The 22122-nt window shown below is 41.3% G+C and overlaps 1 protein-coding gene across 1 annotated transcript in view; it reads right to left on the reverse strand.

Annotated features, from left to right (window-relative positions):
* Nucleotides 1-22122, reverse strand: part of LOC142200097 (fibrocystin-L-like) — a 169166-nt gene that overhangs the window by 11648 nt on the left and 135396 nt on the right. Inside the window, exons 52-70 of the mRNA XM_075270161.1 lie at nucleotides 19704-19860; nucleotides 18422-18510; nucleotides 15897-16048; nucleotides 15041-15170; nucleotides 14836-14954; nucleotides 14359-14488; nucleotides 12657-12830; nucleotides 12365-12468; nucleotides 11957-12083; nucleotides 10936-11057; nucleotides 10385-10475; nucleotides 8605-8753; nucleotides 8028-8150; nucleotides 6551-6662; nucleotides 5516-5632; nucleotides 5265-5430; nucleotides 4468-4700; nucleotides 765-932; nucleotides 521-678 (exon numbers count right to left, since the gene is read on the reverse strand). Of these exons, the coding sequence (XP_075126262.1) occupies nucleotides 521-678; nucleotides 765-932; nucleotides 4468-4700; nucleotides 5265-5430; nucleotides 5516-5632; nucleotides 6551-6662; nucleotides 8028-8150; nucleotides 8605-8753; nucleotides 10385-10475; nucleotides 10936-11057; nucleotides 11957-12083; nucleotides 12365-12468; nucleotides 12657-12830; nucleotides 14359-14488; nucleotides 14836-14954; nucleotides 15041-15170; nucleotides 15897-16048; nucleotides 18422-18510; nucleotides 19704-19860 (2621 nt within the window). The remainder of the gene's footprint in view (nucleotides 1-520; nucleotides 679-764; nucleotides 933-4467; nucleotides 4701-5264; nucleotides 5431-5515; nucleotides 5633-6550; nucleotides 6663-8027; nucleotides 8151-8604; nucleotides 8754-10384; nucleotides 10476-10935; nucleotides 11058-11956; nucleotides 12084-12364; nucleotides 12469-12656; nucleotides 12831-14358; nucleotides 14489-14835; nucleotides 14955-15040; nucleotides 15171-15896; nucleotides 16049-18421; nucleotides 18511-19703; nucleotides 19861-22122) is intronic.

Consider the following 22122-nt stretch of genomic DNA (forward strand, 5'->3'; position numbering starts at 1 on the left):
TTTTTTTTTTTTGTCTATACAGTTGGGGATGAAGGAAGGTTTCCAGGTATTTTTCCGCTTTCCATAGAGGTTATATTGAGTGTGGAAAGTGTGTAGTTGATAGGCTGTGATAGTGGGGTAATACTGGGACTTTGGTGTGTTAGATGCCCCCAGACATGCTTCCCCTGCTGTCCCAGTTGCATTACAGGTTGCAGAGGTGTTGGCATCATTTCCTGAGGTGTCATTGTGGACTTGGTGACTCCAATTGGTCGAATTTTGATTTCCCTGAAATGAACATATTTTCCCCATAGACTATAATGGGATTCGATATTCGATCGACTAGTCGAATATTGAGGCTCTACTCGAAATGAATATCGAATATTTCACTACTTGCTCATCTCTATTACAGACCCATGCATGGTGCCATATAAAGTCAGAGGCAGAAGAAGGTATGTTATCTGTTCACAGCAGGTAAACCATAGATCTGTAATATGGTTGTTTCAATCATCTTCTAATGTAATTTTAGAACATAAAGGCTTACCTTGGTGTTGTCTGTGTTCAGCATTTTCAGTCGCAGATTCTGGGGGCTCGTGCTGGTAAAATAAACCTCACATGACTTGTTTGTAGCCACTATAGAGTGAAACAAGGAGACCCTCCTCTGACACGTGTATCCAGAACACCAGCCATGGTCTTGGGGCCCTACAATGAAAACATAGGACTGTATGGTGAAACCTTTAGAATAAATCCATGGAAATATGTATATGGAAATATGACGTCACATGTACCATTGATAAGATCCACATATCCGTCCTCCAGCACAGCCACGGGTGACAGGCGTCTCGTCTCAGAGTCGGCATCAAGACTCTCAATGACAAGCATCTCGTAGTTCAGGCCAAAGCATTTGTAGCTCTCCCAGGCCGGCATGTAGACACATGTGTTATCCCGGATAATCCCTGAGAGATACAAACACAGAAGTGCGGAAATAATTTATAAATGTGAAGGTTACTATAGAGGTCTGTCTACATATTCCATAGTACAGGACAATCTGTGTAACTGAGGTCCCGAGGTCTGCTCTCGGGGACCGATCTCTATATGGTTGCTATAAAACTAGAGGTGGCCATGCATGTGTAGCTTTTTCTATTAATTTTTGTTAGGTTCGCAAAACAGCCAAGTAGGTGTGTTTCACTGTTTTCAGAGCTTCCATAGAAGTGAATGAAGAGTGCCATGCCTAGGCAGCCATCTCTCCTTTCATTGCATTTATAGAGTGGGGGGTTCTTCACCTGTGGCCTCCTGATACATTGTAGACATGGGACCCACACCTATAAGATATTTATGGCATATTCTGTGGTTATACCATACATGTCTGAGAAAAGATGGGAATTTAACTTTGTATCTATGCAGGGAAAATAAAGCCCTAACATAAAGATATATAGATAAATGATGTGTTATATGTATTCTATGGGCTGTCCTGCAGGTTCTCTGCCCGGAGATTCTTTTATATTTCTTTGACCGAACTGTTATAATAATTAGAGATGAGCGAACACTAAAATGTTCGAGGTTCGAAATTCGATTCGAACAGCCGCTCACTGTTCGAGTGTTCGAATGGGTTTCGAACCCCATTATAGTCTATGGGGAACATATACTCGTTAAGGGGGAAACCCAAATCCGTGTCTGGAGGGTCACCAAGTCCACTATGACACCCCAGGAAATGATACCAACACCCTGGAATGACACTGGGACAGCAGGGGAAGCATGTCTGGGGGCATAAAAGTCACTTTATTTCATGGAAATCCCTGTCAGTTTGCGATTTTCGCAAGCTAACTTTTCCCCATAGAAATGCATTGGCCAGTGCTGATTGGCCAGAGTACGGAACTCGACCAATCAGCGCTGGCTCTGCTGGAGGAGGCGGAGTCTAAGATCGCTCCACACCAGTCTCCATTCAGGTCCGACCTTAGACTCCGCCTCCTCCAGCAGAGCCAGCGCTGATTGGCCGAAGGCTGGCCAATGCATTCCTATGCGAATGCAGAGACTTAGCAGTGCTGAGCCAGTTCTGCTCAACTACACATCTGATGCACACTCGGCACTGCTACATCAGATGTAGCAATCTGATGTAGCAGAGCCGAGGGTGCACTAGAACCCCTGTGCAAACTCAGTTCACGCTAATAGAATGCATTGGCCAGCGCTGATTGGCCAATGCATTCTATAAGCCCGATGAAGTAGAGCTGAATGTGTGTGTTAAGCACACACATTCAGCTCTACTTCATCGGGCTAATAGAATGCATTGGCCAGCGCTCATTGGCCAGAGTACGGAACTCGACCAATCAGCGCTGGCTCTGCTGGAGGAGGCGGAGTCTAAGATCGCTCCACACCAGTCTCCATTCTGGTCCGACCTTAGACTCCGCCTCCTCCAGCAGAGCCAGCGCTGATTGGCCGAATTCCGTACTCTGGCCAATCAGTGCTGGCCAATGCATTCTATTGGCGTGATGAAGCAGTGCTGAATGTGTGTGTTTAGCTCAACTACACCGGTGGAGTAGTTGAGCTAAGCACACAGATTCAGCTCTGCTTCAATAAGCGCTGGCCAATGCATTCTATTAGCTTGATGAAGCAGAGTGTGCACAAGGGTTCAAGCGCACCCTCGGCTCTGATGTAGCAGAGCCGAGGGTGCACTTGAACCCTTGTGCACCCTCGGCTCTGCTACATCAGAGCCAAGGGTGCACTTGAACCCTTGTTGCACACTCTGCTTCATCAAGCTAATAGAATGCATTGGCCAGCGCTGATTGAAGCAGAGCTGAATCTGTGTGCTTAGCTCAACTACTCCACTGGTGTAGTTGAGCTAAACACACACATTCAGCACTGCTTCATCACGCCAATACAATGCATTAGCCAGTGCTGATTGGCCAGAGTACGGAATTCGGCCAATCAGCGCTGGCTCGGCTGGAGGAGGCGGAGTCTAAGGTCGGACCAGAATGGAGACTGGTGTGGGGCAATCTTAGACTCCGCCTCCTCCAGCAGAGCCAGCGCTGATTGGCCGAATTCCGTACTCTGGCCAATCAGCGCTGGCCAATGCATTCTATTGGCGTGATGAAGCAGTGCTGAATGTGTGTGTTTAGCTCAACTACGCCGGTGGAGTAGTTGAGCTAAGCACACAGATTCAGCTCTGCTTCAATCAGCGCTGGCCAATGCATTCTATTGGCGTGATGAAGCAGTGCTGAATGTGTGTGTTTAGCTCAACTACGCCGGTGGAGTAGTTGAGCTAAGCACACAGATTCAGCTCTGCTTCAATCAGCGCTGGCCAATGCATTCTATTGGCGTGATGAAGCAGTGCTGAATGTGTGTGTTTAGCTCAACTACGCCGGTGGAGTAGTTGAGCTAAACACACACATTCAGCACTGCTTCATCAAGCTAATAGAATGCATTGGCCAGCACTGATTGGCCAGAGTACGGAATTCGGCCAATCAGCGCTGGCCAATGCATCCCTATGGGAAAAAGTTTATCTCACAAAAATCACAATTACACACCCGATAGAGCCCCAAAAAGTTATTTTTAATAACATTCCCCCCTAAATAAAGGTTATCCCTAGCTATCCCTGCCTGTACAGCTATCCCTGTCTCATAGTCACAAAGTTCACATTCTCATATGACCCGGATTTGAAATCCACTATTCGTCTAAAATGGAGGTCACCTGATTTCGGCAGCCAATGACTTTTTCCAATTTTTTTCAATGCCCCCAGTGTCGTAGTTCCTGTCCCACCTCCCCTGCGCTGTTATTGGTGCAAAAAAGGCGCCAGGGAAGGTGGGAGGGGAATCGAATTTTGGCGCACTTTACCACGCGGTGTTCGATTCGATTCGAACATGGCGAACACCCTGATATCCGATCGAACATGTGTTCGATAGAACACTGTTCGCTCATCTCTAATAATAATACCCATAGTGATAACTTATAGGTATTGCTGGAACAACAACAATTAGGAATAGATGGAAAAGAGATTACCAGTAATGAGCATTTACTATAAATCGATAAGGGATGAAAATTTTAAAGTGTATGGTACCTAAACTTTTATGATGAATTTTACAAATCTATAGTGCGCATAATAAAAATGTGTAACATATTTTACTAAATAAAAATACTGCCTTGTCCTGTTATTCCTCTTCCTCTTTGCCTGTACTGATCACTGTTTCTGAATACAATGGTCAAATCCAGTCTCTCTTACACTCTGCTCTCTGTTTGTCCTTTCTCTTCATAACCCTTCCCTTCTCCATAGACTTCAGTCTGTGTATAGACTGCATCAGGGCATTCAGAAACAGCAGTCAGTGCAGGATAAGGGGAAGAATAAAAAGCATGTTTCTTTTATAAAATATATTCCAAAGTTCACTATGGTCATCTGAACATATGAAATTTTACAAAAAAAAAAAAAAAAAAAAAAAAGTATATCTATGCCTTAAGCACTTACAGTATATTCCACCGTTTCGCTAGCCTTAGATTGGTTACCTTGGTTTGGCGCCACCTGTGATACAGGGATTCGACTTCCATTCAGGGCAGTCAGCATGACTTTTGGAATCCTGTAGTCTCCAAGCCCGTATCTTGTGTCTCCATTCCACTGGTATTCTGATTGTGGAACTACAGCCCCAATGTTACCCAGGAAAGAACCGTCAAGATCTTTCAGCAATGTCTTCCTCTTAGCATCACAGGTCATATCTACACAGTCAGATGGGTTGGCCATTCTGTGAAAACAAGTAAAAAATATTAAACATGCCACATCTTTGCTATTACACACTTTGTAGCGTATTCTGCCAGTTGTGCTAGTCCATGGTATCTGGCATTCACTTGATTTCCATCTTTAAGACCCCTGAGGAAGCTGGTAAGTCTACAGCCAATGGCCTACATCCAGTTCTTCTCTTAGGACCAGGTTAGCTCACCATGTTGCAAGTTCCTTCCAACAGTAACCATTAAATATTAAATATCATATAATTGGTATCTGTCTGCACATTCATTGAACTTTGCTTATTTTATTTTATATTATCTTTCTGAAATTTTGGTCTTTTTCTGTTTATTGTGATATGTCTAATATAGATCTAGAGAATATATTGTATATAGGGGCTATTCTCCCACTCATGTCATGTTTAGAATGGTATTTTTTAACTGTGTGTTTTTGGCTGCAATGCATCCGTCTTTGCCCTGCTTATGGTTATTTGGGCACCTGTATTTGCTGAGAAGGAGACAGGGAAATATATTTAGTCCAATGTATCATTACAAAGACACTTGTTTCTTATAATACAGTGACTTACGTTACATCTGGTCGGTGGATAAAGACTTTGTCATCCTCAGAACTGTCTGAAGTAGTTATTCTGGAGACTTTCACTGGATGCTGCAAATCTTCATTTCCAGGGTTTGTCATGAACATCACATTGGATTGTCCAGAACACACAGTCTTGTATCTCACAAATGTTGTATCTTAAAACAAACATGACTGATGTGTTATTGCAGCCATTTAAGAAGATACAAGTAGTATTATGAAAAGATTATAAAAATACTTTACCTTCCACGGTCATGAGGCCGCCGATGGCGTTATAGTTCGTTATTCCTGCCATTGGGTAACTAGGTGCTCCATTATGGTTAGAGGCAAAGGTGGGCCAGCAAATACCACTTCTACCTCCTGTATAAGAATGGGCGGCACAAGCACAGAAGTCACTGACATGTGAATGAGGCTAAGGATCCATGAAAAACTATGTTCACCAATGAGACATGGTAAACAATGGCGTAACTACCGGGGAAGCAGCGGAGGCAGCTGCCACAGGGCCCGGGACATTAGGGCCCGGGACATTAGCTACCACTCCGTTTTTTTTTTTTATAGGCTGTTACTGGCTGGAGTATAAGGATTGGAGGCCTGGGAGAGGTAAGCGAACATAACAAACAGTGTTACTTACCTCTTCACGCTCTGCGAAGGCTTCGGGGCCTACTTGTGCGACGTCTCAGATGTCACATGACCAGGGCCTGCGTCCTTATGCATCACGACGCAGGCCCCCAGTCACATGACCTTCCTGATGTCATTGAAGATAGCTGACGGCGGGGAGCACAGGGATAGGTAAGTAACAGTGTTTATATTTGTACCCCCCTCTCGGTCTCTGATTATTATACTTTGGGGTCTGAAAAGACCCCAGAGTATAATAATTGCTAATGGGTGTCCACAATGGAGCATAATAGTGGGTGATGGGGCCACTATGGGGCATAATACTGTGTGCAGGAATGCGGGGGGGAGGGGGGTCGTAGTCTTCGGCGTAGGTCGGGGGGGGGGGGGCATGTCAAAGGTTCGCCACAGCGCCCCGCCATTCCTAGTTACGCCACTGGTGGTAACATAGCTGGAATCAACCTCAACAGCTGCAGGGACTTACAACAATCTCAGTTATTACAACTCTACCAAAATTCTTGCAATTGTTGACTTAAGTTATGATATTGCTGGAACTGTGCCAAGAAATGTGAACAATGATACCTTTACTTATCCTGGATGGTTTGTACTTATCCTGGATCAATTTATATTGATGGAAATGCTCTTGATATTCTGTTCTAGGATTACCTGTCGGGGGTCGGGCACTGCGGTGTGGAGCAGAAAGCCTGACATTGGGATCACTGTCTGTCAAGACATCGCTGCAGTCAAAGTCCGGACTAGATCCCACCAGCAAGGATTTCTAAAAAAAAAAAAAAAAAAGTGACAAATGTATAAATTTGTTTTATATTTTTATCATTTATTTTTATATGAAACTTACTTAGGTTAAGGCCCCATATTGCGGAAAGACAGATTTTTTGTTGTTGTAGATTTTGTTGCGGTTTCTTCAGCCAAAGCCAAGAATGGCTACAAAGGGAATGGGACATATATAGGAAGCTACTTATACTTCTACCTTTTGCTCAATCCACTCCTGACTTTGGCTCAAAAAAACGCAACAAAATCTGCAACAAAAAAGCTGTGTTCTGCAACATGGGGCCTCAGCTTTAAAGAGTCTTCACTGCCCATAACAACCAATCAAGGCACAGTTTTCATGAAAAAGTTAGATGTGGGGAGAAAAAATGTTAGAATGCATTCAGAAATAGAAGGGTTACTAGTTTATTTTATGTCAATGAACAAAATTAAGTGTATGAAGAAAACAGAAATATTAAGGTCATCAATATCTGGTGTTACTTTTGCCCTTTTGCCTTCCATTAGTTCTTCTCATCGGTACTTGCAGACAGTTTTTGGCAGAGCTCAAAAGGAGGTTGTTCCCGCCATCTTGGAGAACTAAGCACAGATCTTCTGTGGATGTAGGCTTGCTCCAATCCGTCTGTCTCTTCATGTCATCCCAGACAGACTGGATGATGGTTCAGAGCAGGGCTATATATGTGGGGGCCATAACATCACTTCCCGGACTCCTCCTCCAAGGGGCAAAGGTCACACCCAATAATGATGGGATTTAGATTTAGTTTTTCTTCATTTACATACATTAACACTTCTATTTCTGAAAGCACTTACTTTGCAGAGCTTTCTTCACACCCGCCTAAACCTTTTGCACAATACTGTATACCAATAGATTGTCCTATTGATATATCTTATAGGAATATGTGCCAGGGTTCCTTTTTTATACAGTACTGAAAGTGTAAAGCATGTTTATTTACAGGGGGTGGAGAGAAATAACTGTCAGCTGAACGAGTGTTTGATAGTAAAGAGCCTAATTGACGTAGTAGATGCTGAAGCTAGCAGCACAGGTTACTCAGGAATGGTGGGGGCTAAAGAAAAAAATCCAACTGTTCTGAAATCAGTGGAGAAGAACTGGAGTTGGTTGAGTAGGTGATAGATCCTCTTGAAGACTACATGACAGGGTTTCTATAACATTTAGGCCATTTTATAGAGTAGAAGGGGTTGAGTATATTGATAGTTTTTGGGTAAGGATTCAGTATTCTTTTAGTATAAGTCCCTGCTGTTTCTCTTTTTAGGAGTCTTTTGTGTAGTCCTATCCAGTAGATTACAGTAGGAGTTATGAGCAGACAGATTCCCACATACTCTTATATATGTATATACTCACTGAGATCTGGGCTGTTTTATTAGATATCAGGTGAGAGACTGACGCTGGGGTATATATGATGGTGAGTATTCCCATTCCATTGTCTGCCAGAACTACTTCAGAGATCTGCACTGAGGATACAGCCTGCAAAGATAAAGACACAAGAGAAGTCACAATCTGTAGGAAGACATTAAGGACTCTCCAGAAAATGAAGAGGAATTTAGCTCGTCTTCCTCCTCAGTTTCCTCTCCATTTTCCAGCTCTGCGGCTCCCCATGGTGTAAAGCTTAGCTTTGACTTTCCGCCGTGGCTTTCACTCACAGATTAGCCTCAGATGAAAGGGGCTGAGTGTCTCACGTTGGGGGTTCTGCGTCTTGCACAGAATCTATAGCAAGACTGAGCACAACACTTATTTTTTCAGCCTCCTGCTTCAATCTCTGCTTCCCATTGAATACAATAGAAGGCAGAAACAGGGAGGAATTTGTCTCTGATTTTGAGGTGGAATATTCTTCAAACTCCTATGTGTCAACAAACCCAATAGAGCAAATGAATCCATAGCACAAAAAAACAGGCAAATATTAATATTAATCACACATTACCTGGACGTAGATACCATAATCCCAGCATTTCCATACTTTAAATCTCCTTATACGAGTACAATCCTGTAGCCCGTCTTCATTCATATAGATACCATATAACCCTCCATAGGCTTCATTGTTCATCCACTGCTGACTTGGACCAGTAACATCTGTAAGACAATAGTATTGTGTCTTTATACGTATGTCCTGCAGTGGCATCTAGTGTAATAAAGTAACTGCTCCTTGTAAAGTGAGGTATACGTAACGTAGATTCTATCTGCTACAATTTTTGGAAAAAAGAAGTCAGTTGAAGATAATATTTGTAATATGCCATAAAAATAGCCAGTTCATGTAGGCCCTTATGTGAGAGTCATAGTAGATGTCATTAGCTTTTCTACCTATAATGTGTTGGCATATAGAGAGTTATCTATATATATATAGTACTAGAATATTAGGCCTGTGAAGAATAATACTGAGGCATTAAATCAGAGGAAACCCTCTGGCAGACCACAGTACTGCCTGTGGCCCAGTGTTAGTGTCCCAACCTTCCATACTGTACAGCTTGAAGGCAAGGTGTCACCTATATATAATTTATTAATAAAACCAAACAGTGAAACCGTTTTCCTCCGTGGACTTTCTGCTACCATTATATCTATGGGAAAGCCATATAATTGACATGCTCCGTGGCGGTTTTGGAAATCGCAGCGAGTACATGTTGCGGTTTAAAATGCAAAGTGGGCATGGGATTGGCATGAATGTAAAACGCTCTGATTTTTCCCACGGCGTTTCCGACCCATGGGGCCCAGGCGTAATAGAAGAGGGGCCAAAACTGCCTCCAGGTCTCCCTATGAACAAAAGGATTGGGCAGTTGAAATCCAACTGCCCAATCCTCATCTAAAGAGGACCCCATACAAATTAGATGGTTAACTAAATCGATCAATTTCCGTCATACATCTAATGTGTGTAGTGTATGCCTTAGGTGTAGTAAAAACAGCAGGAGTCTATGATATTTTTAAATATTTGATAATGTCATAAAAATAAAAAAAATCTCAAAATATTCTTAAAATCTTCCTTAAATATAAAAACCTAATTTAAACAATAGATTATTTCTTCATGACATATTCCCTTTAAATCTGAGACCTGGTACAAGAAGAGGCTGAGAATTAATGGGGTTGTCCAGGGACATAAACTTACCTTAATTTATCTGGGGATTCTTCCACATGCACCCCTATGGTCAGGTAGCCCTCATAGCACAGATGAATTACCAATAAGATCACAAGAGGAGGGAGGGGGATAAATCAAGGTAAATTCAAGCTCTATACACACAAAATATAATATAATATAATATATACTATATTATATAAATATAACACTATGTGAAAACTTTAATATTCTTGTCGCATGTCCATTTCATCTATTACTAGAACAGACCATGAATCAAGGTAAGAGGAGTAGGGGGTTAATGTCTGGGCTAGCCAAAGGGATCTCAGATGTGAAAATCATCTCTTGGATGGGAATAAGCCAGAATACCACGAACAGCTGTATTGAAAAGTGCTTTGTTCTGCAGTATGGTCCAATGGAAGCAATGAAGAGGTGCCGCACTTACCGGAGCCACCAAAAAACCTCAGAAATCTAATATTATTGACCTATTCTAGGATAAGCCATTGATTTCAATTGTGAACCCAACCGCCATTTCTGTAATACCTTATAACGAAACAATTTATGAAAAAAAGAAAATGGCCCAATATATGCTCCATAGTAGTATTTTTATTTCTATGTTTCCATACAGTCCTTGACTCACTTTGACAAGATTCTCCATTAATGCGATATCCGGCTCTCTCGAACCCAGCAACCACATTATTCTGCAGCACAATGTCAGCGCCATTACTGATCTACAAATAAAACAATAAGACTTTAGCTGCGTTATTACATGCATTGTATTATAGAAATAATTTATATGGCTAAAGCCTCATACCTTCATGTTATCCTATGGGAGAAAAAGTTGCTTAAACCCAAAAATTTTAATATGCTTAGAGTTTTTGCTATATACACAGGTTGCCAACTGCTAGAACCCATTACTAGAGGGGGTATAATGCATCATACATTACATTAAATAGTACTGTATACATTAAGCTTTACAGTCCTTATAGTGGTGGTTATAGGAACTCAAAAAGGTTGTCTTTCAGATTTATATCTATGTCGGGACTTATAGAGCCCCGTATCAGAAAAACAAAGGTCCTGAAATAATACAGAACCATGAGCGGAATTTTGAAATTAACTCAACATGATGATAAAAAGTAGAGATTCCCTTCAAATTCATCGATAGTGGGCAGATTAGAATGAATAGCTAACCTCTATTCCAGCGTGCCATAGGATATTGGTTACTTCTTGGCGACCTTGGTATGTTCCAGGCCAAATGGCAAGGGCAACAAGATTTCTTCTTACATTTACACGTTCTCCCCAAACTCTGATTCCTAGAGAATAAGACACAATTTGTAGATTTAGAAATTCAGAATGAAAAAGAACACAAAACAAACAGAACATCACAGGCATAATAACATTGTATTAGAGAATCATACTTAGAGAATTCTCTACAGCCGTTGCTGGAGGGCAATTGAATTTTTGCTACAATATTATACGAGGGACTATTTTTTGTGAGATGAGTACAATTTTAAACGTCTTATTTTTGGGGTGCATGTAATGTTTTTTTTGGGGGGAAGGGCATAAAAGAAAAACAGCAATTCCATCATTGTTTTTGCAATTTGTGTGTATAGTTTTCACTGTGCAGTATAAATGACATGTATAATTATGGGGATATTGTCACTCCTTAGGGAGAGACCACCATGTAGGTGTGTGGAGTCTTCTAAAGCCATTTTTGATCCACTGTGGGGGATTGTTGATTGATGGTTGTATCCATTGGCAACTGATCAAGACAAAAGACTGTACCCACTAAAATGATTTGTGAAAATGCTGCACAATTCGTAATTATTTATATTTGCAAAAATAATTAACATTAAGAAGTTTACAAATTTAGACAAGGTTATATTCCTGAGAAAAACCCTTTAACAAGCCACTATCCCTTTAATTAGCCATCTTTTTGCAGTCATCATATATACATGGGCATACAGCCATAGAGGCTGCTATGGGACCTGGTGAGAGATCGGGCATAGCCAAGACAAGTCCCATCTCCTTAGTACTTGGATGTGAAGGAATCTTTTGTCTATAGAACTGTATTTTTGGTAAAAAAAAAAAGGGAGGAGGTAATCAGTGAAGAAAATGGAAGGAAAAACAAGCAATTATCCAGCACCATATGGGGTCCCCATTTTGTTCATTACTATGGGGTTACTTTTTGCGTATGTCAGCGTTGGCTTACCTTCTCCGACAGTGAAGAAAATAACGTTGTCATCAATGTCGATTCCATTAGTGAAAAACACACCAATAGCCGGGGAGAATCCATTGTGGAAGGCACAGCCCTTAACATAGGATTCATTTGATAATATCTTTAAAGAACAAAGTATATACTGTATTTGTTAATCACTTTTGTGGATTTGTGCATTTTTAGAAAAAGTATCTATATTTTTTCTGTTCCACATTTCTCTTGGCAAATCACAGCAGGAAGTGACTGTGAACACCGAAATATTCCTCCCAAAGAATACACAGATTAGGAAATGTGTGCTCTATTCCTGAGCTATGATGGAAATGACATCCAGAATGGTAATCTATTTAATCACATTTTTTCCAAAAATAAAAAAAAGGAATAAAGAAATTTTTGAACATATACCTCTCCAAGATTGAGGAAAGCCAATGAATACCGCGGGTCTGTGGGGTCTCTGTAACCTTCCTGTCCTGAGTGGTAAAATTCCACGTTTTTAATTCTTGCATTACCTTCAAAAACACAATCATTCAATGGTTAGTAATGGTTCTGGTTCTCTGGACTCTTCTCTATTGAATCCATAGTATTCTATGGGGTCAGTATGGTTTCCAATGGCACCGGTCATGGTGCAGGATGACTCCCAGAGCTATAGAGAGAAATTCTCCATTATTATAGAAAGAATTGGTAAATTCTGCATTACCTCGATATACTATGTTGTTGACTGAAAATGTGCTGACGAGAACTCGGGCTCCAAATGACTCGCTGTACCAACCAGGATAGTCCTGACCAATGATCTTAATATTCCTACTAAGTAAAGCCACGTCAGCGGCCAGGGTGTAAGTCAGGGTTGTGTTTGGTACTTGATAGGTGTAAGCTGGAAGAAAAATAGAATTAATAAATGTCATCAAAATATAAATAAAGAAAAATATTATTATTAAAATGAGAACATGAAATAGATTACTATTTTCTCACCTAATTATTGTATTTTCCATACAATATTGTGAGGGCAGCCATCTTACCTGAGCTGCTGTTAACAGCATTTAGAGGTATGCTTTACAGCAGCCCCCTGCACCATAATATCCTAGAGATGTACACTGAGGACTATTGCAGAGGCTTCTAGACGTGTCCTGTGACCTGTGTAGGGGTCGTTGTGCATTGAAGAGGAGTAGATAAGCTGTGACATTTGTAAGGTAGTGTGACATAGCTAGTCACATAGGTTGGTGGGGTGGAACTCAGCTGCTATTTACACTGCGCGTGTGGTTGGACTGAGGCATGGCATGTGATATGGCTTGGCTTTCTCTAGCCATTGTTACTCAGGCACATTGTCTCTTATGAGGTGGAAATGAATTGCACCCAGGTTGTTATCTGCACTCCCACACACTGACATCAAGGCTTGCCTGTGATGGTTGGAAGAGACCATACTATTTAAAGGCTCATTCCTGTGCTGGGAAGAATTCGTGCAACAGTTAGGAGAGGAGCAGCTTACTGCTCGCGGGGGGTTCGTACGACTTGGGATACAATTTGGGATGGACAAGCACATTGGCAACCCCTGATTCAGTAACCCGTTCACAGAACTGGGACATCAGCTAGACTTTACTATCAGTGGCACAGGTTTCAGGAGGCAGGTGTCACATCCCTCATGCCAGAGGAAGTGTGGTGTCCATTGCTGAAGGCCCAGTCCATCTCCTTGCAGTGTGTGTACCTCAATCCCTCTTCCCAACAGAGCTCAGAAGTCCCTCAGGGTCTGGAACCAATCAGGTGGAGAGGAATGGGGTGGAGCGCGCTCAAACCAACAATAGGACCGTAATCTTCAGGAATTTTATTTGTAACCAAAGCACAATGAGTTTCGGACGGGTGGCCATTTCTCAAGTGCACATACAACTGGCTTGCAGCCTTTCCAGCGGGCCTCCGATATGAGTTTAAAGCACAGTTCGTCCCGTAGCGCTTTAAATAAGAGTTGTGGCGTTCGTGGGTAAACTTAAACTTATGCACATGAGCACAGGCTTAATTGTATGCATGAGGGAGGCCGGCACAACTCTTATGTAAAGCGCTATGGGACGCACTGTGTTTTAAACTCATATTGGAGGCACGCTAGAAAGGCTGCAAGCCAGTTGTATGTGCACTTGAGAAAGGGCCGCTTTGGTTACAAATAAAATTCCTGAAAATTACTGGTCCTATTGCTGGTTTGTGTGCACTCCACCCAATTCCTCCCCACCCGATTAGTTCCAAACCCTGAGGGACTTCTGTTCATTATTCATTTCAATGGGACTGCTGGAGATATAAAATAGTATAATTAAATTTACAAGGTTTGTGATGTTAAAATACTCTAGAATCTTTAATAAAAGAATGTTTACAAAAAATTAAAAATTGGTGATTCAAACTAGAGAGTACCTGTCACTTACCGGAGTGGTTGTAGCTGAGGGAAGCATTTAGAGTGAGGGTCTTCCGGTCAGAGGAAACAGTAATGATACTTCTTGTTTCGGTCTGCCAAGCACTATAACTGGTAGTCGTGATCAGAATGTCTTCTCCCACCTTGTAAAGGAAAGTGTGGTGAAATGTAAGCTATAATAAGCAGATTATAAAAGTCTTTCATAAAATGAAGTTGTCTGATTCTTTCGAGTGAAACCCCAAACTGTACTTCACAAGTTCCAGTCTAATTGGAAAACTTCTCCAGAACTTCTTGAAGAGTAAGCTGGCCACCACAACCAATTCAACCCCAGCTTTATATTCAGAACACTAGGGTACTGTAGGGTTATAGGTTTCGACTTGATGGACTGATGTCTTCATCCAAAATCATCCACTATGTATCTATGTAACTCTTTACATTTTCATTTTGCCCCAGCTTTTCTTCTCCTCAGAGTGAACCAAATGAAACTTACCTGCCAGTCTACTGGATCTGTGAGGGTGATGGATTGGGATCCTGCTAATACTGTGTTTGCCAGCTTTGTCCTATACACAGAGCGAGGAAGTCCATGTAGGTCCAATTGACCAAACACTCCTACACAGAAAAGATGGAAGGAATCCATAAATATGTAATGTCCATGTTTTCTTCACATGTCCACAATATTACATATCTAAACTTACCTAAAACCTTTGAGCCTTGGTTTGGTCCATTTGGCAATGGAAACTCTGGGGTTGAATGATTTCCTCTTAGTATAATATGTAATTCTCCTTGGAATGGGTCATCCTTTGTTCCTCCTATTAATCTCCCACCCTACTCATAATAGACAGAAAGTAGTTATAACTGTTACATCTCTGCCTGTTTGGGTCTCTGCGCCACTCTCTGCTCGCATGCTGCGGTGCAGGAGGCGTGTGCAGTTTGATAACTTGCTTAGAGTTTTTGGTTGCATTGTCTGAACACTGTCCTATTCATTCACCTTGTTAATTGATTTTCCTCCACACCCATCTCCTTCATTTTCCTCTGCTCCTCTAAGAGTTAAGTTTTGTTTTGCCCTGTGATTGACAGCCTGCCTTCCTATCAGGTCCAGGGCGGGTTCTTCCTCCCTATTTATTCTTGGCTCACATTCACATGGATGCTTGCTATTGCTTTGTGCGTGCTGGCTTTTTCTCTTGCTGTTATTTTGTGTATTCAGATTCTTGACCTCTGGCTTTCCCTATTGACTACTCTTTTGGATATCGATTTTGACACTGCATTGCTCGACTGTTACCGAACGCTGGCTAGCTGACCTCCCTTTGTTTTTGTATGTCTTGTCTGCGTTTTGTGTTTCACATACAGTACACAGGAAGGGATCGTCTCCAAGTTGCCGCCTATTACATAGGATAGGACTAGGTAAGCAGGAAGGGACAGTGGGGGGATTCAGCTTAGGACTCACTGTCTCTTGTGCCCCTTCCCAAGGTTTCCAGCAGTTACTGGGGAATTGCTGCTCCTATTGCTATTCATAATAAAATTTTGACCAGGTATGGCTATTGTGTTCCTTACCTGGATAGAGATGTATGTAGCATTGAGTACAGTTCTTGTGTAGGTGGGTGCACCCGGGGCTGTGGAATTGGTGAGATTTCTCAGCTCCAAAACACCATAGATGATAAGTTTATGCAGGGATGGGATTACTACGTCAGCTACAACCCACTTGCCTGGGATGAGACAACAAGAAACAGTCAAAAATCAACTCAACATTTTTACCACTGACCCACATTGGCCAAAACAAACATGATAGCTGAAGAGCTTTATGTTATTTTTCTTCTGTTCTTGACTAGATATTTTAAGGGAGGAATATGCAAATCTGTCTCCCAAGATGTAAATAGGGAGACAGTGCCTCTGTTATGCTGCCCTCTATAGGAAGCACCCTGAACATCATGCACGACTTTCCCAGAAGCCTTTACTGCATAATTTAAGATTTTTATCAAGTTAGTTTCTCATCTACAGAAGGCCATCTCTCCTTATGGAGTGACATTAAAAAAAAACACAACCTTGCACCGAGCTGATCCATACAGAATGGTCTGTAGCTAGCTCAGGGAGCTGATAGGTCAAATATGGCTGCAGTTATAACAGTTTACCCCGTAGGGAAAAACAGTGCTCATAAAGGAAAAAACAACCTGAATGATCACAAAGGATCAAAAAACCGCGCTAACCTGTGATAGCATTAAAACACTTTATTGGCACACTATATAAAAAACACATGACGCCGAATTTACAGCGTTTCGGGGTGATTCCCCTTTTTCAAGTGGTCAAACAGAGCAAGGTTGAACCTTAAAATAAACACACATAAAAAATAAAATTACCAACATGAAAAAATAAATAATACAGTAAAATTTAATAATATATATATATATATAATGATGCATATTTATATTTTATATCATATATATATTTTATTTAATTTTTACTGTATTATTTATTTTTTCATGTTGGTAATTTTATTTTTTATGTGTGTTTATTTTAAGGTTCAACCTTGCTCTGTTTGACCACTTGAAAAAGGGGAATCACCCCGAAACGCTGTAAATTCGGTGTCGTGTGTTTTTTATATAGTGTGCCAATAAAGTGTTTTAATGCTATCACAGGTTAGCGCGGTTTTTTGATCCTTTGTGATCATTCAGGTTGTTTTTTCCTTATGGAGTGACATTATCCCCATAATCTAGATATTTTAAATTACAGTCAACAAAAAACACAAGAACTCAAGTATCTAATGTAAAGTAATATATCCCAACCATTGAGATCTTTTGGAGACTGGTCAAGGGTTTTCTAAGATCAGATCAGCTTATTTTGCCGCAGGGATGGACTAATTTCATCCTGCTTGAAAACAATGTTTGATGAACTTGGAAATATACAGCTATGGAATAATTCTAGAGTTCTTTCTCATCTCCTATACAATGTTACTTTGAGGATGAAACAAAGGTGGGAGTTTGGAAATTACTTAAAGTGGACCTTTCACTTCCTCTGGCACCAGTGGGTTTTATAGACCTCTGGAAAGCTGACAATGTTGAATTCAGCACACTTTCAGCTTTGACGGTATGTACCCTGGGGCCAGAGATATCAGTGGCGTTACTTTGAGCACCAATATCCCTTCATCATCAGAAGGACGGTAAGGAATGACAGTAGAGAGCCATGGAAAAGTATTATCAGGGGGACATTCCTTACTCCCCAGCGATGACATACTAAAATCCTATCCTTAGGAAGGTCATCATTATAAGATTGGTGGAGTTCCAAAACATGGTACCCCCACTGATCAGGATGTTGGAAGAGACCATATGCTTCAGTCTCTTCATTGCTTATCTGGCACAGGACCAAACATTGTATATATTTTGATAGAGATGAGCGAGTAGTACTCAATTGAGTAGTAATACTACGGTATTCGGAATACTCTTACTCGATCGAGTACCACTCGCTGTTCGAATGTAAAAGTTTGATGCAGAACCAGCATTGATTGGCTGAATGCTATACAGTCGGCCAATCAACGCTGGTTCTTCTACCTTTAGAAGTCTTCTCTGTGCAGCTTCCGGCTCTTCATTCACTTTGCCAGGCATCGGGCCTGGGCAGAGCCGCGTGGGCATGTCCGCTTGTAATGCGGGCATGCGCAGTCGGCACTGCCCAGGCCTGATGCCTGGCAGAGTGAATGAAGAGCCGGAAGATGCGGGACGCTGCATGGAGAAGACTTCTCGGAGGATCCAGCCCGACCCTCACTCGTGGACTTGGTAAGTATTATTTGACCGAACGTTGCCTACCCCTGAAATGAGCATTTCCCCCCATAGACTATAATAGGGTTCGATATTCGATTCAAGTAGTCGAATATTGGCCTACAGGCCTAGTCATAAATCAGGTATATCCTCTGGCAGGCCATCGTGGCTGATTTCAGGCATCATTTACACCAGAAAACTGGTATAAATGGAGTAATGCCCTTGGCATGTCCCCTCATATGGAAGTAGTTTCGCAACAGCCATTTAAAAAGTTACAAACCCAAAAGATTGGACAAAAGGTATAGAAGAATAATGAATCTCCCTCAGAGTTACCTGTTGGAATGACAACACTGGATCCTTCTTTCGGTACTGTGTTATTATTTTCTGATGACGATTCCCAGAAGGAACGATTGGACCATAAACTGGAAAGACAAGATGAATATTGTACAAATATTACCTAGACTAATCGCCAAATTTTTGCTTATAAACTACATACCGTAATATACTCTCTTGAAAATGTTCTACTTGGCTACAGAGAGAAGACTATCCTTGCAACAAAATCTGGAACTTGTAGAGACTCTCACTTAACTCTTGTTCCTCAACATGCTGGAGTGCCCTTGTGGACTTCATGGGCCTCTGCAACTAAAAAACTTGATTGAGGCTAAGGTCCCACCATATGGAAACGCGAAAGCGAATGAGTTTTCACTTCATCTCATCCACATATTGGATGATGAAAAGCTGCATTTTTGAAAAATTTACCATAAAAATTTCAGACGCAGAGTTGCGAGCGTCATTCCTATGCCGGCGAGGTATTCGATTGAATACTACTCACTCAACGCTAGTTGCTTCAACTTTTCTTATTTCTTAATGTGGAGGTCCCTGCTGTAGCTGAGATGCCCTCAGCATGTTCACACTACAAATAAAGAAGGAAGATGGAGAAACCTGATTTGGGCCCCCTTCCATCATGAGCCCTTAGCAGCCCACTTGGCTGTGTATGGCTTGTACATGTTTATAAATAGAATATCTGTTATATTACAGGGGTTATCTACCTTTGTAATATTGATGGCAATCAATATTAGATCTGCTGTAGGTGGTCCCTCAGCCAGGACATCATGGTTAAGGTGGATTTTATGTCAGGAACTTGCTACTCACTTGATGTGCGATTTATGGCGGTGGGTTTAAGTACTTCTCCATAGCCTAATTGCAGTCTATGGGACAGCACTGCAGTACCTAAAGCCACCAATACAGTTTGTAGGCAAGTGAGTTCTAGGCATGTATAAACATTACTGGGAGCTGAACAATCCTGGGACAGCTGGTCGACAAGGCTCCCCACTGTTGGACCGCCACAGATCTAATATCAATGGCCTATCCTAAGGATATGTATTCAATATTAGATTGGTGGATAACTACTTTAAGGACTCTCTGACAATGAGGAAAAAGAAAGGGTTGAGCCAGTCAAATGAAATTCTGCCCAGGACATAAATCATATCAATATTACTTTACATAAAGTTACATACAAATAGTTGAACTAGAAATAACTCATCTGCAGATATTTTCTGATGCAATATGAGAATTACAAATGGTGATCTACAAGTTACCATCCAGTATGACTTACTCCTGATATGAGGTTGGGCTGGGTATGGGTGGGGGAGGGGGTGGAACACAGTTCTTAAAATAGCATTGGTAGACCAACAGGTTTACATTGGTGTTTGACATGGTTGTGTCCAGTGTCCCAGCCACGGAACGTCTTCGAAGACTGCGTCTTCCAGACACTAGGAGTAGAAAGAGAACTCTATAAATACATATAGGCTAATTTCTTAGAATGTCTGCTTTCACTATAGATTTTCTACATTTTGGCTTGGAGTTGTAATGATCAACCCTGAACGCTATGACATATTGCAAATGAACAAGATGAACTGTTTTCTGTTTCCAGTTACTTTATAGACCTACTAGCTGGTACCCGCGACTTGGTCTGCGGTGATTGTAGCAGTGGGTATATACAGGCGCGGGTAGGGTTTGCGTGGTGTGTATAAGGGATGGGATATGAAATGTAAGTTTGTATCTTGTTTTTGCTATAATTCAGAGAATACGTGAGACTTTCGTGTTGGATGTAATTTGTATTTGAGCTGCTATATATACGGTGTTGTGAGAAACTTGACATAGTGACTTTGGGACAAAAGTATTTGAAGTTAACCCTTTCCCACCGATGGCATTTTTTGATTTTCGTTGTTGACTCCCCTCCTTCTAAACCCCATAACTTTTGTATTTCTCCGCTTCCAGAGCCATATGAGGTCTTAATTTTTGCGGGACAAATTTTTCTTCATGATGACACCATTATTTACTCTATATAATGTACTGGGAAGCAGGGAAAAAATTCAGAATGGGGTTGGATTTGAAGAACAAATGCATTTCTGCGACTTTCTTACGCGCTTTGGTTATACGGCGTTCACTGTGCAACCAAATTTACATGTCTCCTGTATTCTGTGTTTCGTTACGATGCCGGGGATACCAAATTTATATGGTTTTATTTACATTTTGACCCCTTAAAATAAATCCAAAACTGTGTTAAAAAATTATTTTTTGAAAAGTCACCATATTCCGACAGCCATAACTTTTTTATACGTGCGTGTACGGGGATGTATAGGGCATCTTTTTTTGCGGGACTGGGTGTACTTTGTAGTTCTACCATTTTCGGGAAATGTTATTGCTTTGATAACTTTTTATTAAAATTTTTATCAGAATCAAAACAGTGAAAAAATGGCGGTTTGGCACTTTTGACCATTTTTCCCACTACGGCGTTTACCAAACAGGAAAAATATTTGTATAGCTTTGTAGAGCGAGCGATTTTGGACGTGGGGATACCTAACATGTATGTGTTTCACAGTTTTTAACTACTTTTATATATGTTCTAGGGAAAGGGGGGTGATTTGAATTTTTAATCCTTTTTATTTATTTTTTTTATATTTTTTTTACTTTTTTTAAACATTTTTTTTTGCATTTATTAGACCTCCTAGGGGTATTGACATGGGTGGGCGGTTTCGCGGATTGTCATAGCGGTGGGGGTTGGCAAACATGGCTGCTCCGGAGCGTTATAGAGCGCCTCCTGGAGTATCGTTAAGGTGAGGGGCAAAGTGGTAAAGTATATGTATATGAGATTGTGTGGGGTTAGGGGCGAGGCTGTAGAGGGCAATATGAATTTTGTGGCTTGCTATGGTCCAAACTGTGTGAGATTGCAGAGATGGTGGTGTGAGTTTGGGGTTTGTGGGGGTCCTGGCACAAACGTATGTGTGCTATTGTGACGAAAAGTAGCCTATTGCGCAATCGAGTGTATTAACTATGTTTGTGGAAAATTTCAGCCAAATCGGTGGAGCGGTTTTTCCGTGATTGAGGAACAAACATCCGAACATCCGAACTCACAAACTTTCACATTTATAATATTAATAGGATGTGTCTCCATGGTTACAGACTACAAACAAATCCTGTGTAGTCTGATCCCGCATTTATATTCTCTTTCATCCATCTCTCATTTCTTACAAACCAAACAAATGAATAAGTAGAAGACTTATCAACACAGTCTGCCTGACAGTAGCCTACATCTCATAATAAGGTCATAAACATGATATCTAAATTTTTCCTATTTTTTCCTATTTACCAAATAGGAGTAACATATGAAGTAATTTTATTACCTGCTCTCTCTATAGCCCAGACTCATGTTATACTCAAACTAGACAAAGTTAGACTTGGAGCCATGGACATAAATTGAATACCACCAGTTTCTGCTAGCAGAAAAAGGAACCCATTGAAGTCAATGGGAGGCTTTTTTTTCAGCGCTGAAATTCCACACCAAATTCCTCACCATTTTCCTCCATGTGAATGGACCAAAACATGTAGGAATAGCCTAAGGGCCTATTCACACGGAGTTAAATGGAGTGTAATTTGGAGTGTAATTTTTACACGTGTAAAGAATTTACACGCGTTTTTTTGGAGCGTTTACGGAAGTGTTTTTTTACACGCATAAACGCTCCAAAAAACAC

This window comes from Leptodactylus fuscus, chromosome 4 (assembly GCF_031893055.1).
Source record: "Leptodactylus fuscus isolate aLepFus1 chromosome 4, aLepFus1.hap2, whole genome shotgun sequence".
Lineage (NCBI taxonomy): Eukaryota > Metazoa > Chordata > Amphibia > Anura > Leptodactylidae > Leptodactylus > Leptodactylus fuscus.